The 19375-nt window shown below is 36.9% G+C and overlaps 1 protein-coding gene across 8 annotated transcripts in view; it reads right to left on the reverse strand.

Annotated features, from left to right (window-relative positions):
• The window catches only part of RUFY2 (RUN and FYVE domain containing 2), a 56433-nt gene that overhangs the window by 23907 nt on the left and 13151 nt on the right, over positions 1-19375 (reverse strand). For 5 of the 8 annotated variants that reach the window (XM_044239630.1, XM_044239632.1, XM_044239631.1 and 2 more), the window contains 8 exons: positions 19293-19354; positions 18505-18570; positions 15430-15499; positions 12563-12664; positions 12304-12420; positions 8858-9025; positions 5776-5873; positions 3241-3360 (listed from right to left, as the gene is read on the reverse strand). In XM_044239630.1, coding sequence (XP_044095565.1) covers positions 3241-3360; positions 5776-5873; positions 8858-9025; positions 12304-12420; positions 12563-12664; positions 15430-15499; positions 18505-18570; positions 19293-19354 — 803 coding nt within the window. The other 3 variants (XM_044239637.1, XM_044239635.1, XM_044239636.1) reach the window with 2 other exon arrangements.

Below are 19375 nucleotides of genomic sequence, written 5' to 3' on the forward strand. Positions count from 1 at the left end.
AGTCTGAACAAGAGAGAAGAAAATAAACTGGGGGGAAAAAAGTGTCTGAGACCTATAGGATTATTTAAAACAAAAAATCTAATATTCAAGGTCATCAGAATTTCAGAGAAGAGAGGGGAGGCTGAGAGTGTGGATGGCTCAGTTGGTTAAGCATCCGACTCTTGATTTTGGCTCCAGTTATGATTTCAGGGTCGTGAGATCAATCACCGTGTCAGACTCCACGCTCAGCAAGGAGTTTGCTTAGAATTCTTCCTCTCCTTCTGTCTCTGGCCCTCCCCACTCCCTTTCTCCCTGTCTAAATAAATCTTTTTTTTTTTTTAAGATTTTAATTTATTTATTTGAGAGAGAAAGAACATGAGTGGGGAGGAGGGGCAGAGGGAGAGGAAGAAGCAGGCTCTCCACTGAGAAGGAAGCCTCATGGAGGTCTTAACCCAAGGAACCCTGGGATCATAACCCAAGTCAAAGGCAAATGCTTCACCAACTGAGCGCTAAAGTGAGTAAATCAAACAAACAAACAAACAAATGAAAGAATTCCAGTAGAAAGGAAGCAGTTGGACTGGAAAAATATCTAGAAAAAAGATAGCTGAAAAATATCCAAGTTTGGTAAAGGTAAACATAAAGATTGAAGAAGCCGACCAAAGCTTAAAAAGGATAAATCCAAAGAAATAATCTTGGATAGAGTAACAGTCATTCAAATGACAGTATTTTTCATCAGAAACTACGAAAACCAAAAGAAAATGGTACAGGGACGCCTGGGTGGCTCAGCTGGTTAAGCAGCTGCCTTCGGCTCAGGTCATGATCCCAGCATCCTGGGATCGAGTCCCACATCGGGCTCCTTGCTTGGCAGGGAGCCTGCTCCTCCCTCTGACTCTGCCTGCCATTCTGTCTGCCTGTGCTTGCTCTCTCTCCCTCTCTCTCTCTCTGATGAATAAATAAAATCTTTAAAAAAAAAAAAAAAGAAAAGAAAATGGTACAACAGTTTTCAAGTGCTGAAAGAAAGGAACTGTCAATTCAGAATTCTAAGGAAAAGTCTGAAAAGATCTTTCGGAAATGAAGATGAAATCAAGATCTCATATGAAAAAAAATAAATAAGAGAATTTGTTGCCAAGAGACCCACCCTAAACGAAACACAAAAGAAGTTCTTCAGATACAGAAGAAAACTTTTATCAGGAATGAAGAAAGAAAAATAAAGTTTCCTAAATTATATATAATGTTTGAAGCAGAAACTATAATATTGTCTGATGTGGGAGCACACAGCTAGCTCAGTCATAAAGCATGTGACTCTTGATCTCAGTCATGAGTTCAAACCCAACATTGGGCTTAGAGTTTACATCTAAAAAAAAAAAAAAAATTATAATATTGTCTGATGTGGTTCTCAATATTATGCAGAGAAAATATTTAAGTGAATTATGTTATAAAAGAAAAAGAGTAAAAAGATCTAAGTGGAAGTAAGACTTCCACACTTCACTCAAAGTAGTAAAATATTGGTACCAGTAGACTGAAAATCTGCAAATATTTAAGACAGTATCTAGAGCAATCATGAGAAAATCTATATGAAGAGATACACTCAAAAACACTATAGATAAATCAAAAAGGAATTTTAAATAATATTCAAGTAATCCCTGGGAAGTCAGGAAAAAAAGAAATAAAGGAATGAAAAACAAAAAAAACAAAACAAAAAAAAAACAATAAAAGAGCAGACTTACGCTCTCATACCAACAATTACACTAAATGTAAATGAACTAAATATATCATTAAGAGATTGTCAGAACAGATAAAAAAACATGAACTATAAGAAACTTACTTCACATATACTGATGATAATAATAAAGATTAGGCTGAAAGTTTAAATACTGAAAAATGCAAAGTCATGTTTTATTATATGACAATACTAAGCAAAAGAAAACAGAAGCAGCTCTATTAACATCTGATAAAGAAAATTATCAGAGATAAACATATCATATCATAAACATATCATATCATGGTTCATAAAAGGCATATTGTTTTGATAAAAAGGTCAATTCACCAAAAAGACATAGCAATCCTAAATGTGTCGGCACCAAACAACAGAATACAAGAAGCAAAAACCATTAGAACTGAAAGTAGAAATACAAAAATCCACAGTTACAGCTGGGATATTCAACAAATCCTCTCTCAATAATTGACAGAACTATTAGAAAATTAGCACGAACTGAGAGGAGTTTAATGCCAAGTCAACCAATGGATCTCAAGACAGCTTAGCAAGTTATATATCATAAATGGCATGTAGTCTTGTTTATGATCTGTTAAACATAATACATAACTATTTGCTATTGTTGCTTTAATAACAAAAGTAGTAACATGTTTACTAGGAGAAAATACTGATGTTTATAAAGTAAAAACTGAAATAACCCTGTCAATCTGCCATCACTCCCCTGAGATAATCATTCCCCAGAATCTATATTCTTTAAGCGTGCACGCACACACACACACGCATATGTGCTTATTTAAATATATATGCATATGTGCATAGTTATTATACATGTAACTATGCATATATGCACAGTTTTAATTTTATAAAAATTGGGATACCTCACACACTGTCTGCAACTTGCTTTTTTCAGTCCAGTGACATATACGGACATCATTCCTAGCTTGTAAGAAATATATAGAGCTATCTAAAGTATTAATAAAAACGTTCTCAGAAAATCTCTTGTTTTTTGATAATACAAGTTCCTTTGAGTTAAAAAGGTCTATTACACCCATATCTAGAAATATAATGGCCATCTGCTGTTATGCACCAGCGGAAAGAATAAAATTCTCCTTGAGCAAAATAACAGGAGAGTTGAAAAGCTCCGAAAACAATAAAGGGACAAAAAACTCAAGTTTATCAATTATGTTTTCTAATTTTTTTTTAATTTCTCAAGGAGAACTCCATAATCTACTTGGCAACATTAACTAAAGGAAAATATAGGTATGCTACCATTATGGGCAAAAAAGAAGGGGTGGGGGCGCCTGGGTGTCTCAGTGGGTTAAGCTTCTGCCTTCGGCTCAGGTCATGATTCCAGGGTCGTGGGATCGAGCCCCACATTGGGCTCTCTGCTCAGCAGTGAGCCTACTTGCCCCCCTCTCTCTCTGCCTGCCTCTCTGCCTACTTGTGATCACTGTCAAATAAATAAATAAAATCTTTTTAAAAGGGTTGGGGGCTGGGGAGGGGATTATGTTAATACAAGTATTTGTTTCCAAGAGTGAAATACTCACAGCTGTTTCTCCTTTTGGGAGACTTGTTTCTGCAGATTGTTGGATTTACTCTGACACTCTTGTAGATATTTCTTGTCTTCATCTTCTGCTTCCATTTGCGCCTTCTCTGCTTGCTGCAATCTGGTGTAATTCAAATCAACTTTGGGTAAAACTGAGGCTAGAACTAGGGTGTAAAAGGGTGAAGAAGACAAATAAAAGAAAAATGGGGAAATAGAAACATTTCTAAATGAAAACAAAGTTTGGGGGAAACTCACAAACTCAAACGTGAAAGAGCCACACAATGTCTAGAAATTGTTTTGTGATTTTTTTTCAATATAACATATAATATGCCCAGAATACTATCTTCAAATTTGTTTTATTTCTTGTTCATAATTAACAATGCAAAGCAATACAGTCTTTACCACTTACGTAGAGCAGAATGGATTAACTTTGAAAGTATAATGGGTGCGTTACTGCCTTTTTTACAAAACCATGTAAAGCACAGTATTTATGACTACACTAGGTGAAGAAGCCACATTGTTATTTATTATGTTAGGATGTGTATGCCAGGAATCAAGTGTGCTACAAGGCCAAGAGCAAAGACCTGAAATTATTTCGAACAGCCAAGTCCTCCCTATACAATCTTTATGCATTTACTAAATTATGCAAAAAGCTGTGTGTGTGTGTGTGTGTGTGTGTTAAGATTCAAAAGAATATAGTACTAGTTGGCAACATTCTCTAGAGATCATTTTTGTTCATCGCTGATGTTTAAATATTACCTAAAAATGTGATTTCCATTTGTTCTGTTTTTGTTTGTAAGTCATTGATTCTCCCTGTGCTTAGCTCCACTCCCTGCCTCCCATCTAGGATTCCTTAGATTTAACTTCAATATTTTTATAAGAAAACATTTCCCACTTATTAAAGAGACATTAACACCTTGTAGGGAATCTCGGGCAAAATCATCTATTCAACTAGCTGAAAACAGGGCCTCTTCTTTTCTTCCTAAAAACATGCCAGTGGGGCAACCTGACACATTTCAGAAGTATAAATACCACTTCTGAGCAAAAGAGAGTAACATTCAAGTTATCTCTAAATCAAAATTTAATTTTAAAATATTAACGTGGAGGGACAGGGGACCCAAGCATTTCTCTAAGATTACAGAAACTAAAATAAAACTCAGAGTGAGGTAGGGCTTGAAGTTGTGCTATCATAGAAGAGGGCTAAGAGAACTGGAAAACTGAGGTGCTAGAGCACAAAAGAATGGCCAATCTGCATTATAAACTATTTTAAGACATCAGTAAAAAATCAGTAAAGAAGCCATTAGGCAAGGAGTGGGCTAATGGGGGAAAAAATTGTGCCAACACACTGTGAAATCAAAGGGTCAACTTATTTTTAAACAATGTTTATATTTTCCATCAAAAAGTAGCTAAAAAGATAAAACTGCACTTGAAAATCCTGACCTCCAAAAGGCCAATACTCTAATCAGCCTTTGTGCACAAGGTTTGAGGAGTATGTTTTTGGAAATCCAAGTGCACCCACTCTGCTCTATGGCAGTGCATTACCACAGCAGCAGATCAAGAAGTGGAGAGGGTTCCTAATACCCTTTTCAAATACTTAATAGCATAAATTATTTTCTATTTAATATATTATAAAATTGTTAAGTCTCTTTTAGTCTGTTTAAATACAAGTGGTTTTCAGAAAGATATATCTTTGACCAGCTTGTATTGGTCCTGAGTGTCACTGCTGGCATATTTCACCAATGACATTGCAATTGTCCTAGTTTGAGTTAACAAATCATTGTCACTTCATAATGGAATGGACAGAAATCAAAGACAGAAAAAGGTAATAAAGATGTCCAAAATGTAAAAATGGGGATAAAGAAAACAAAAAAGAAAAAAGAAGAAAGAGGATGTCAATAAAAGAATATTCATGTCAATAAAGCATTAATAGTTATGTTTTTCATAAGTAGATTCAAAGAAAGCAATGATAAGACATATGTTGACACCAACATGACAGGTCAATGGAAATACATTACATTTTCCAACAATAAAAGTGAAAAATGCCAATATAAAACAATTCATTCTAAATAAAATTATTTCTTGGTTTGGGCTGAAGGTCCTAGCTCAAAGAAACACAACTAAACTGCCAACTCAAAGCCTGATTTCAGATAAAGGGATGGTGAATGACAAAGAATATGACAATCAATATGCATGGAAATCAATCAGGGATAATTCCACCATAGATTCTGTTTGTTTTTCACTTTTTTAAAGTTTTTGTTTGTGTATTTGTTTTAGGTAATAGATTGAAACACATGAAATTGCCAATATTAAGTCTTTTTAAAAAACCCACAAAATGGCAAATTCAAATGAAATCAGCCTAATATAAAGCAACTTGATTCCATGCAACAACCAAAACAAAAAAAGCAAAATTCTGCTGGGCTTAAAAAAAAAGTCCTAATCTAAATTTTCCTAATGGTTTTTGTGGCAGGTATCAGAGTTGAATAAAGAAAAGGAAGAAAAAAAGGAAAAAGAGAAACTAAGACTGAAAATGCTGTACCTTTGCTCCAGTTGCCTCATGGCTGCAGTAATTTTATTGGTTTTTTCTTCTAGTCGGGCAATTATTTCATTTTTTTCTTTCAAGCCATCTTCAGAACCCTATTTAGAAGGGAAAAAGAACCACTATAGTGGCTTTGATTTTTAAACCTAAATATTTCTAAATTTTGTATACCATTTTCTATGGAATTTTTACTTTGAAATGAGTACAGCTAATTTGTAGATTAAAATACTCCTATGATATAAAGCAGTAGAACTATCAGTCTTCAATTAAAATGGAATTAAAAAAAATACTGCCTTCAGTATTTCTGGAAGACAGCAGAATAAACTCTTGTAAATTATGCTATTTTTCATATTAAATAAAAACTTTTGGCAATAAATCTACTTAAACAGTGATGTCACTTTATGAGAGAATTCATAACAATTATTAGTGTAATGCTTTTTTTTTTTCCCAAGATTTTTTTTATTAGGGAGAGAGAGCATGAACAGGGGGGAAAGGCAGAGGGAGAGAGAGAAGCAGACTCTTCACTGAGCAGGGAGCCCAATGCGGGGCTGGATCATGACCTGAGTGGGGATCTGGGATCACGACCTGAGTGGAAGGCAAACACTTAACTGACTAAGCCACCCAGATACCCCTATAGTAAAGCATTTCAATCAAAATTAAATCTTTCTCAGGGCCCTTGGCTGGCTCAGTAGGTAAAGCATGTGACTCCTGATCTTGGAGTTATAGATCTGAGCCCATGTTGGGTGCAGGGATTATTTAAAAAAATAAAATCTTTGGGGTGCCTGGGTGGCCCAGTGGGTTAAGCCTCTGCCTTTGGCTCAGGTCCTGATCTCAGGGTCCTGGGATCCAGCCCTGCATCGGGCTCTCTGCTCAGCAGAGAACCTGCTTCCCCCTCTTTCTCTGCCTGCCTCTCTGCCTACTTGTGATCTCTGTCTGTCAAATAAATAAATAAAATCTTTAAAAAAAATAAAATAAAATAAAATCTTTAAAAAAAAAAAATTAAAGGGGCAGCTGGGTGGCTCAGTCAGTTAAGTGTCTAACATGATCAGGTCATGATCTTGGAGTCCTGGAGTCAGGGCCTGTGCTGGTCTCCACAGTCAGCAGAGGATGTGCTTCTCCTTCTGCTTCTGCCTCTACCCCTCCCTCGAGCTTATGCTCTCTCTCAAATAAATAATAGTTTTTTAAGAAAAAATAAATCTTTCTCAGGACTGTAGTATACAAAAGAATTCACAAAAATGTCCTGCATATTTAGACTGAGTTTCCCAAAAGATTTAATCTTCATACTTAACACCTTTTGGTATTAAAAAAGAAATTCATATAAGTGATTTGCTTATTCTTTTATACCTATTCCATTGCTACACTTCTTAAGCTTCCATATAGAAAAAGAAGCTGCTGGTTTTTATTACTAGTATGGCACAGTTAAAAACCAAACCTTCATACAAAAAGTCATTTTCTTTTTCTTTTTTTTTTAAAGATTTTATTTATTTGACAGACAGAGACACAGCAAGAGAGAACACAGAAGCAGGGGAGTGGGAGAGGGAGAAGCAGGCTCCCCGCTGAGCAGAGAGCCTGATGCGGGGCTAGATCCCAGGACTCCGGAATCATGACTTGAGCTGAAGGCAGATGCTTAACAACTCAGGTGCCCCAAAAGTCACATCCAATTTACATTAAACTTAAGAAATTCTAAGAATTTAAGAATGATCCTTACCTCCAAAATCTATAAAGAACTTATCAAACTTAATGCCCCCCCAAAATAATCCAGTTACAAAATGAACAGAAAACATGAATAGACACTTTTCTAAAGATATCCAGATGGCTAACAGACACATAAAAAGATGCTGAACATCACTCATCATCAGAAAATACAAATCAAAACCACAATAAGATACCACCTCACATCTGTCAAAACGGTTAAAACTAACAACACAAGAAACAACAGGTGTTGGCGAGGATGAGGAGAAAGGGGAACCCCTTGCACTGTTGGTGGGAATGCAAACTGGTACAGCCACTCTGGAAAACAGTACGGAGGTTCTTCAAAAAGTTAAAAATAGAACTACCCTGCGATCCTGCAATTGCACTACTAGGTATTTACACAAAGAATACAAAAATATAGAGTTGAAGGGGGTACATGCACCCTGATGTTTATAACCGCATTATCAACAATGTATCAAACTATGGAAAGAGCCCAAATGTCTGCTGATCTATGAGTGAATAAAGATGTGGTGTATAGGGTGCCTGGGTGGCTCAGTGTGTTAAGCCGCTGCCTTCGGCTCAGGTCATGATCTCGGGGTCCTGGGATCGAGTCCCGCATCGGGCTCTCTGCTCAGCAGGGAGCCTGCTTCCCTTCCTCTCTCTCTGCCTGCCTCTCTGCCTACTTGTGATCTCTCTCTGTCAAATAAATAAATAAATTTAAAAAAAAAAAAAAGATGTGGTGTATATATATATGCATGTATGTGTGTGTATATATATAATGGAATACATGACTCAGCCATCAAAAAAGACATCTTAACATTTGGAAGAACATGGATGGAGCTGCACTGTATTATACTAAGTGGAATAAGCTAGAGAAAGACAAGTACTGTATCATTTCACTCATATGTGTAATTTAAGAAACAAAACAGATAAACATATGGGAGGGGGTAAGAAAAAGAGAGAAACCATAAGACACTCTTTTTTTTTTTTTTTTAAAGATTTTATTTATTTATTTGACAGAGAGAAATCACAAGTAGATGGAGAGGCAAGCAGAGAGAGAGAGAAGTAGGCTCCCTGCTGAGCAGAGAGCCCGATGCGGGACTCGATCCCAGGACCCTGAGACCATGACCTGAGCCGAAGGCAGCGGCTTAACCCACTGAGCCACCCAGGCGCCCAGAAACCATAAGACACTCTTAATGGCAGAGAACAAACGGAGGGTTGCTGGAGCGAGGTGGGTGCGGGATGGGCTAGAAGGGTGATGGGTATTAAGGAGGGCACTTGAGCACTGGATGTTGTATATAAGTGATGAATCACTGATTTCTACTCCACTGCAGGTTAATGCAACTAGAATTTAAATAAAAATTACAAAAAAAAAAAAAAAGATCCTTACCTGCAACTTTTGATACATTTCTATGTTAATTGCTTTAACTTCTTCCAGTTGTTGCCGAAGGCCTATCAGAGTATCCTGCTTCTCATGGATATCTTTCTCCAACAACTTCATAGCAAGTTCAATTTCATGTTTCATACTAACTTGTACCGCTAGCTCGTTTTCCACATCCTGAAATTTCAACACATCCTCAATTCACATACCACTTCGGGATGTCAAAAGTCAGACACACGACAGTTAATGAGAACACAAAGAGTTTTCTAATCACTATGTAGACTAGTCTTTTTTTTCTTTTAATGGTTTCATGTCACTAGATATATATCTTTTTATTTTTTAAGGATTTTATTTTATTTATTTGTCAGAGAGAGAGCACAAGCAAGAACAGCAGCAGGCAGAGGAAAAAGTAGGCTTCCTCCTGAGCAAGGAACCAGAAGAGAGACTCGACCCCAGGACCCTGGGATCATGACCTGACCCAAAGGCAGATACTTAACCAAAGAGCCACCCAAGAGTCCCCATAAACCTCTTTTTTTTTTTTTTTTAAGATTTTATTTATTTATTTGACAGAGATGACAAGTAGGCAGAGAGGCAGGCAGAGAGAGAGAGGAGGAAGCAGGCTCCCCACTGAGCACAGAGCCCGATGCGCGGCTCGATCCCAGGACCCTGAGATCATGACCTGAGCCAAAGGCAAAGGCTTTAACCCACTGAGCCACCCAGGTGCCCCCCCCCTTTTTTAAAGCCCATAGACCACTCTTAAAAAAATAAAAAAGTTCCACGCAATTTTGCTATGAACCTACTTGAAAAAATAAAGTTTATTAATTTAAAAATTTTTTTAAAAGATACATAGACTACTCTTTTGAGGTTTAAGCCCCACTAGAGGGAATCAACCAGGTCATATAACAATAAAACACTAAATACTTTCAACTGTGCATTTTGTGAAAATGAAAGCATTTTCTAGATACTGTTAATTATCACTATTCTACTGGTTCAAAAATTAGGGCCACCTGGGTGGCTCCCCCTCTCACTCTCTGCCTACTTATGATCTCTGTCAAATAAATAAATTTTTTTAAAAAAATAAATATTTTTATGCTTCATAACGTCAGTATTAATTTTCCTTAATCAAAGAAATAAAGTAGTCTGGGGGTGCCTTGCTGGCTCAGTTGGAAGAACACACAACTCTTTTTTTTTTTTTTTTAAATTTTATTTATCTATTTGCCAGAGAGAGAGGGAGAGAGAGCGAGCGAACACAGGCAGACAGAATGGCAGGCAGAGGCAGAGGGAGAAGCAGGCTCCCTGCCGAGCAAGGAGCCCGACGCGGGACTCGATCCCAGGACCCCGGGATCATGACCCGAGCCGAAGGCAGCTGCTTAACCAACTGAGCCACCCAGGCGTCCCAGAACACACAACTCTTGATCTTGGGGTCATGAGCTCCAGCCCCTACACTGCGTGTGTGTGTGTGTGTATTTTTTTTGTTTGTTTTATTTATTTAGGTAATATCTATACCAGTGTGGGGGCTGGAGCTCAGAACACACAACTCTTGATCTTGGGGTCATGAGCTCCAGCCCCCACACTGGTATAGATATTACCTAAATAAATAAAACAAAAAAAAAATACACACACACACACAGAAATAAAGTAGTCCATACAAGTGAAGGCCAAAGATAACTCAAAAACCCCACTTCACAGTTTTAATTTCTTCTCTTAAAGAATTTTACATTGGGGGTGGGGCGATGAGGTGACCTGATGATGGGCATGAAGGGGGGCATGTGATGTGCTGAGCACTGGGTGTTATATACTCCTGATGAATCACTGACCTCTACCTCTGAAACAAATAATAAACTACATGTTCAAGTGAAATTTTTTTTAAAAAGATTTTATATGACAGAGAGAGACACAGCGAGAGAGGAAACATAACCAGGGGGAGTGGGAGAAGGAGGAGGAGAAGCAAGCTGACTGCCAAGCAGGGAGCCCAATGCGGGGTTTGATCCCAGGACTCTGGGATCAGGACCTGAGCCGAAGGCAAATACTTAACTACTGAGCCACCCAGGAGCCCCTCAATTGAATTTAAATAGAACTAAATTAATTTTTCACATCAAAACAAAAAGAAGTTTCCTAATATTAAAAACAAACAGAAAAAGGGATGGAAAGGCTGGCAAGATGGAAAGTCTCTTCTTGATCTGCATGGTGATTACACAGGTATTTATGTTATAACCCATTTTGCTGTAGGCATTAGATCAATTTGAGTTAAAAAATTCGTTCATTTTTTAAAAGATTTTATTTATTTATTAATTTATTTCAGAGCAAGAGAAAGCGAGCGAGGAGGATAAGCTGGGAAGTGGTCAGGGAGAGGGAGAGAGAGAATCCCAAGCAGACTCTGCACTGAGCACACAGCTCATTGCAGGGCTCCATCACACCACCCTGAGATCACAACCTGCCCTAAAATCAAGAGTCTGACGCTCAACTGACTGAGTCACCCAGGTACCCCATTCATTTTTTTAGAAGTAACTTCTATGCCCAACATGGGGCTGGAAATTACCCCAAGATCAAGAGTCATGTGCTCTACCAACTGAGCCAGCCAGGTACCCCCAAAATAAGTTAACTTTAAATATGATCTGGAGCACCTGGAGGGCTCAGTCAGTTGACCCTCTGCCTTCAGCTCAGGTCATGATCTCAGGGTCCTGAGACCAAGACCCTCGTCAGGCTCTCTGCTCAGTGGCAAGTCTGTTTCTCCCTCTCCATCTGTGATCTCTCGCTTTCACTCTCTCCCAAATAAATAAAATCTTAAAAAAAAATTTTTAATATCATTTTAGTCCTATTTGAATCTATCATTCTATTCAATTTTGATTTTCTAATGCTGGTCACAATCATTCATTTCTGAGTTTAAAACACTTTAGGGGTACCTGGGTGGCTCAGTGAGTTAAGCCGCTGCCTTCGGCTCGGGTCATGATCTCAGGGTTCTGGGATCGAGTCCTGCATCGGGCTGTCTGCTCAGCAGGGAGCCTGCTTCCCTCTCTCTCTCTCTGCCTGCCTCTCTGACTACTTGTGATTTCTCTCTGTCACATAAATAAATAAAATCTTTAAAAAAAAAAAAACTTGATAAAATGGGAACGTAAAGTATTTGAAGGGGTTGTAAGGGGGTGAGATTTCTATCCCACAGCAAGGAATATAAGGCTGAAAAAGATATTTTAAGGGGTGCCTGGGTGGCTCAGTCAGTTTAAGTGTCTGCTTTGGCTCAGGTCATGATCCCAGAGTCCTGGGATCAAGGTCCACATAGGGCTCCCTGCTCAGCAGAGAGTCTGCTTCTTCCTCTGCCCCTCACCCAACTTGTGCTCTCTCACTCTGCCTCTATCACATAAAAAAAAAAAGTCTTAAAAGAATTTTTTTAAAAAGAGTTTAAGTGATGCTTAAGGGTAAATTATGATGGTGATGATTATTTTGCTAATGTGAACTACCTGTCTTAACTGAGATTCATCTCGAAGCTGCCTTCTGGCTTCGTTGTACATTTCATCCAGCCCCTGCCGAGAATGCTTATATGTCTGAAGCTCAGTTTCCACATCCACTTTGGTAACCTAGGAAGAAAACAACAAGCTTTTTACTGTATAATCACTACTATCAATACAGCACAGAAATAAATATGGAGCATATGCAAAAGTTCCCAAAAGTGGCAATTTCAGACACAAGACAGTCTGTTTGCAATTAGTCCATACGTACCTCCAGGTGCTGCTGTGTTTTCATTAAAATCAATTTATTTTCACTTCGTAATTGATGATTTTCTTCTTGGAGTTTAATGATATTATTTTTTGCTATTGCTAACTAAAGATTATGAAACAGGGACAAGAAAAAAGATTTTAAACATCTTTACTTATACTTGCTTTATGTTTGGTTATGTTCATTGCTATAAACAATAGAATATAAAAGCTTAAAACTAGTCAAATGTCTCACATCTACAGAAGCTTTCATAAAAAAACTGCTATTATCCTAAGATACTAATAAAAAAAACTGAGCTCTTATTTCTAGCATTTCCTCTTTTTTTTTTAGCATTTCCTCTTATTAGTCAAAATATATGTTAAAACATATCATGCGTATCTGATTTAAATATGTTCTGAATACAAAGTGTCATGAAACAGTAAGACTGTAAAGTCCTGTATAAGGATAAGAAGATCTGTAAGAAGGCTGTGTATCATCACAAATGTGATACAGACCTTCATGATAATCAAATTGGAACACCCTCTGAAATAGAGAACACAGAGAGAACATCACAACTATGAGACATTTCTCACCATCAGAGTTAAACTAAGTGGCCTGGTTCTGAGGCCTATAGTGAAAAGAGGGATTCTAAGAAAGGAAAGCAAGCACCACCCCTAATGTTGGTTTGTAAATAAGTTTCTGAATATTTCATCAGGGATATAACTTGAACTTCGCAGTGCCCCTAGGGCCAAAAAGAGGCACAAATTTGAGAGCAGCTCTAATGGTTCCAATGACCAACGACACATGACAAGATGCTCAACATAGCTCATCATTAGGGAAATGCAAGTTAGAACTACAATGAAAGACCACCCATCAGAATAGCGAAAATCAAAAGCACAAGAAACAACAGGTATTGGCGAGGATGTGTGTGGGGGGAAGGAACCCTCAGTGCACTATTGGTGGAAATACAATCTGGTGCAATCACTGTGGAAAACAGTATAGAGTTTCCTAAAAAATTAGAAATAGAACTACCCTGCAATCCAGTAATTGCACTACTGTATTTAACCCAAAATACAAAAGCACTAATTCAAAGAGACACATGCATCCCTGTCTACTGCAGCATTATTTACAACAGCCAAACTATGGTAGTGGCCCAAGCGTTTATCAATAAATGAATGGATAAAGAAGATGAGGCATGTGGGTAGAATGTTATTCAGCAATGAAAAAGAATGAAATCGTGCCACTTGGAACAACATGTATAGTGCTACAGAGTTTACTGCTAGGTGAAGTCAGTCAGTCTGAGAAAGTCAAATACCGTATGATCTCACTCATATGTGGAATTTAAGAAACAAATGAGCAGAGGTGCCTGGGTGGCTCAGTCAGTTGAGCACCTGCCTTCGGCTCAGGTCATGATCCCAGGGTCATGAGATCAGGCACCACACCAGGCTCTCCGCTCCACAGGGAGCCTGCCTCTCCCTCTGCCTCCATCTTGTGAATAAATAAAATCTTAAAAAAAAAAAAATGAGTAAAGGACAAAAAAAAAGAGAGAGAGAAACCAAGAAACAGATTCTTTTTTTTTTTTTTTAATATTTTATTTATTTATTTGACAGAGAGAAATCACAAGTAGACGGAGAGGCAGGCAGAGAGAGAGAGAGAGAGAGAGAGAAGCAGGCTCCCTGCTGAGCAGAGAGCCTGATGCGGGACTCAATCCCAGGACCCTGAGATCATGACCTGAGCCGAAGGCAGCGGCTTAACCCACTGAGCCACCCAGGCACCCCCAAGAAACAGATTCTTAACTGTAAAGAACAAACTTATGGTCACCAGAGGGGAAATGGGTGGGGGATGGATGAAATAGGTGACAGGGATTAAAGAATACACTTATCATAATTAAAAAACAAAACAACGGTGCTGGGTGGCTCAGTGGGTTAAGCCTCTGCCATGATCTCAGGGTCCTGGGATCGAGCCCCGCATCAGGCTCTCTGCTCATCGGGGAGCCTGCTTCTCCCTCTCACTCTCTACCTGCCTCTCTGCCTACTTGTGATCTCTGTCAAATAAATAAAATCTTTAAAAAATAATAAAAATAAAAATAAAAAACAGAAACACTATCAAATGGTCCCGAACTATCAAAATAAAGATGCATCTGCAGTAATGCAAATAATGATGTGCTCCCTGGTTTGAAAAAATTAGGCCAGTTCTAAAAGAAATAAGAACTTTAATTAACACAGAAAGTAGGGTTTAGAGCACTCATGACAGATTTCTTCCTCTAGCCTAAATAATTCTGAAAACATAAAGCAGTAACTCTGTGGCTTGATAAGATTAAAAAAAAAAAAAAAAAAAAACTTATCTAAAGCAACTTTACAGACAGTATTACGGAGATCAATTTCTGGTCTGGGACCACTAGATAGCCGCTCTGACAACTCAAGAAACCAGAGCACTCGAGATGAAGTCGATATGTGGTTGTGTGGAGAAGGATGGCCACGATCGTATAGTGCTGCTGGTAAAGAAAAGTAATCGAATAGTGGAACAAGATGAACAGTATCATTTTAACGGGAATTTCTAACTGTAGGTTATTCACTATCTAAATAGAGGTCACCCAGATTTTAAAAAGAGAATCACAGCTTATTTACAAAAGAGCTTCTGTGAGTGTCATCTTTGGGGCTCATTTCTGGGAGTATTTCACACAATTCACAGATTTACCTGAGACTTTACCTGAGAAAATGAGGTTTTCCTAGACTTACAATCATCAATTATAAGTACATTGCAAGCATCCCATCATCATGATGGAAATGTGTGTGTGCACACACATACTTAGCAAATTCATACTTAAAATGGAAAAGGATCACAAATACTCGGTCTGTGTCAGGCAATTATCCATGGCCGGGTTACAATACCTCTTCAATCAGCTTAGTATTTGACTTTTCTAATGAGTCAACTCTTGAATGGAGACTGCTGACTGTGCTGCTGAAATTAACAAAGAAAAAACTCATTCAAATCACACAAATTCACAAAAGTCAGAAAAAGTATGTTATCTTGGACTTACAATAGTACCTAACAGGCACCAACTACCCTGAATTTTTGAGTGTGGGCAATTTCATTAAGTTGAATAACCAATTTGGCTAGGAAAGCAAAAAAGACTGAAGCTTTTTGCTGTTCACTATTTTTTGCAGTCTTTTTAGGGTCCTTCTTACATTTAAATTGTAATACTTAGGAATGGAATCCACACAAACACTACCAAATATTGTTAAAATTTAATTTAAAATTATCTTTTAAAGGATGAACTTTAAATATCCACTCTATAATTAAGTGGCTTAATTAGCATTTACAGCGGTGTTCAACACAAACCCCATTCGGTTTCCACTCGCCACTTTCAAAATCACTTAAAGCCTCTAAAGTCACCATAGTTTGGGACATGTGAATATGAAATTCCCATCAGGTACCCAGTCAGCCTGCAGCTAAGCAAACACCCTGACTTTCAAAGATATAGTTAAAAGTCAGGTTAAGCCAAATGAACAACCGGGTTTTTTGCATAGTTACTTAAACTGATCAAGACTGAACATTACTGTACATTTTTTTCTGCATTTTTATAAATCTTAATAAAAAATTGTATTTCAAACTGTACAGTCACCAGAAGCACACAGTTATCAAAAATGCACACACTTCACTCGGCATCTCCGAGACTGGACATTACTGCATGTTTTGTTTTTCAAGGCCTTGTTTCTACCATCTCAAGCTTTAATAACATAATATGCTCTTTACATTACAATTTATTAGATTTAAACAAATTTTATGCCAGCCTCAGAAATAAATATTGGCATTTTAGTTTAACTGGTGAAACAAGAAACATATTTTTTCATTCATATTAAATCATTTTTAAATACAATCATTCTTAGGGAAACAACTTGAGCTTTTCACAAACAGCAAGAGGGTATCTGGATGGTGAGACATTAACAGATGTGGGACTAAGAGACAGAGGACCAAAGTTAAGAGTCCCTGCTTTTCTACTTTCTGTGTCACCTTGAAAGCTTTAAGACCTTTCTGAGCTTCAGTTTCCTTGTCTTTAAATCAGACAATAATATCTGTCCTGCCTTTATGTGAGAATCAACAAAACATTAATCAAAAAAGTACTTTTGAAAATAAACCCTCAAGAGTTTTCTTTGAATGAGGGCTATAATATGTGAGTTCCAATTTTTTCTTCATCTCTTTTCTATATTTTTTAAAATACTCTAAGTATACAAAAACATTCCAACTGGAAAAACAATGAAACATTTTTAAATTCGTAGAATGTGCAAAAGTAAGGCACTAGTACTGCTATAAATGAGTTAATACGCATAATTTAAAAGAGAATGAGAAAACTCCCCTTGAACCAAACTGAACAGATTCTAAGATAAACTGTTGAGTAAAACAGCGAACTACAGAAGAGTGTAAAAAATTATGCTACTTTATGTGTAAAAAAACCGACGAGAAGGTGAGAACTTCAAGAAAATATATATATATTTTTGTCTATTTGTATGAAGTATCTCTGGAGGCATACACAAGAACCTATTAATTATTCCCAAAGAGGGAAATCAGATGGTTGGATCAGGGAAGAGGAAGGATTTTTTTTTTTCCTGTTCCTATTGAAGTTTTGAAGTTTAAACTATGTGAATATATTACCTGTTGTCAAAAGTGAATAAAGCTTTAACAATAAGTAAATAAGCAATACTAAGTTGCATTTGGAAATATAATCTCAGAATTACAAATTATAAAATAAACATAGATACACATATATTTCCTATGATATCTTTTATTAAAACTCCACTTTTAAAAAAAGACAATGACACAACATAGTTCCTATCTCTCCAAGTTCAGAGAAAGCAAGAGTTACAGCTTCTTAGTTTCTCTAAAATGGGAAAGTGTTTAATTTTATTTCTGACTATTGAATTAAACTTAGAAAATCAGAGAAGTACATAGAATAAAAGAGAAATTATCCATAATCCCATCACCCAGAGATAGCCATTTTTGCTAATTATTTATTTTAATTAATGGAACAGTCCATTTCTAACTATGTAGCAAATATTATTCACTATACCTGTGCTATCTAGTCCAACTAAAACGTACTACAACTGTAAAATATACATTGGATTATGAAGACAATACAAAGGAAGAACACAAAATACCTCATGAACAATTTTTATATTGATTAATGTTGAAATGATAAGATTTTGGGTATACTGGGTTGAATAAAATATATTTTTAAATTAATTTCATGTTTTTTACCTTTTTAATGTGGTTACTAAAAATTTTAAATTATCTATATGACTCACATTTTATTTCTATTAGAGCTGCACGTACTATTTTAGACATAGATCTCAGAAATTCTTCCAAGTATTCACTGACAGCTTCAATGCCAGTTGACACGATAAGGCAAAAACTCCCACCATGGGAGGTGACAGCCACATTTACACATGAAGCTCTCTGAAGTAGGAAAAATGAATCTGTGAACTATGAAAATGACATAAACTTCCACCCTACCTAGTCTGCTCTTCTCAAGGATAAAGAGATAAGCTTGAAATTCTGTCTTTATCTTTTTGACCCCTCCCCAGAAATTCTGTTTTTAAGTTCTCCAAATGTTCTATTTGAAAATCTGACTCTTAGGATACCTGGGTGGCTCAGTCAGTTAAGAGGCTACCTTCTGCCCAGGTTATGACCCCAGGGTCAAGACCCACATCAGGCTCCCTGCTCAGTAGAAAGTCTGCTTCTCTTTCTGCTATTTCCCCATGCTTGCGCTCTCTCTACTCTCTCTCTCTCAGATAAAAAAATCTTAATGAATTATCTCCAATAATTCTCTGTATTCTTAATCTCCATTCTCTACTCCCTCAACACTTTCTCAAAGATGTTTAGTAGGAACAGGACAAAGCAGACCTGAAAATGGTGAAGAAAACCTCTAAAACAATAGTCACAAATATCCAAGTATCTGTAAAACTTACTTCAGTTGTCTATTTAATTCTTCAACATAATTCTTCTGGTCTAATATGGCAGCAATTTGAACATTCCTAAAGAGGGGGAAAGGAAGCTTTGCGTCAGATGGAAAGGTGTTTACTGGCTGACCAAAAAAATGTCTACATCACCTAAAATTGCCATAATGACAAAAAAATATTATCTTGCCTTTAGAATAAAATTCAAGAAGCTTTTTAATAATGTAGCAGTAGGCTGTGTACTAATTATATAACCTTTGTTAAGTCTAATATTAGCAAGTAATACCATTAAAAAGTATATTTAAGAATTCTTGGGGCACCAGGATGCCTCAGTAGGTTAAACCTCTCCCTTTAGCTCAGATCAGGGTCTTGGGATTCTGGGATCGAGCCCCACATCATAAGAAGCTATCATCTCTTTTAGCACAAAAAAACCCCAGCAATTAAAATGGATCTCAGGAACTACAAGTCTGACCACAAGCCATACTAAAGCCACCTCCTTCTGTGTGATTTTGTTTTATAAAACCTGTATATGTAAGCGAAATAAAACAAGTGAAACAAAACATTTGTGAGTCTAAAACGAAACAAAGATTTTTGCTTTGTAGAACTTGTATATGGAAGTGAAATTAAACAAAGCAGGAACTATACACAAAATAAGGAAATAAAAACTACACTGTCCAAAAAAAACAAAACAAAACAAGCGAAAAGACCCAGAAAACTACATTATCAATAGATGGACCTCATGGTGATTTGTAAAGAGCTGCATAAAAAATACAACATGAGAAATAACTTACAAAACATACCTTTCTTTATTTCCAATATCTTCTTCATTCTTTAAATACATGGAAAAATCAATCACTCCAACCTAAAGTAAATCATGTTAATT

The sequence above is a fragment of the Neovison vison genome, chromosome 2, assembly GCF_020171115.1.
Source record: "Neovison vison isolate M4711 chromosome 2, ASM_NN_V1, whole genome shotgun sequence".
Lineage (NCBI taxonomy): Eukaryota > Metazoa > Chordata > Mammalia > Carnivora > Mustelidae > Neogale > Neogale vison.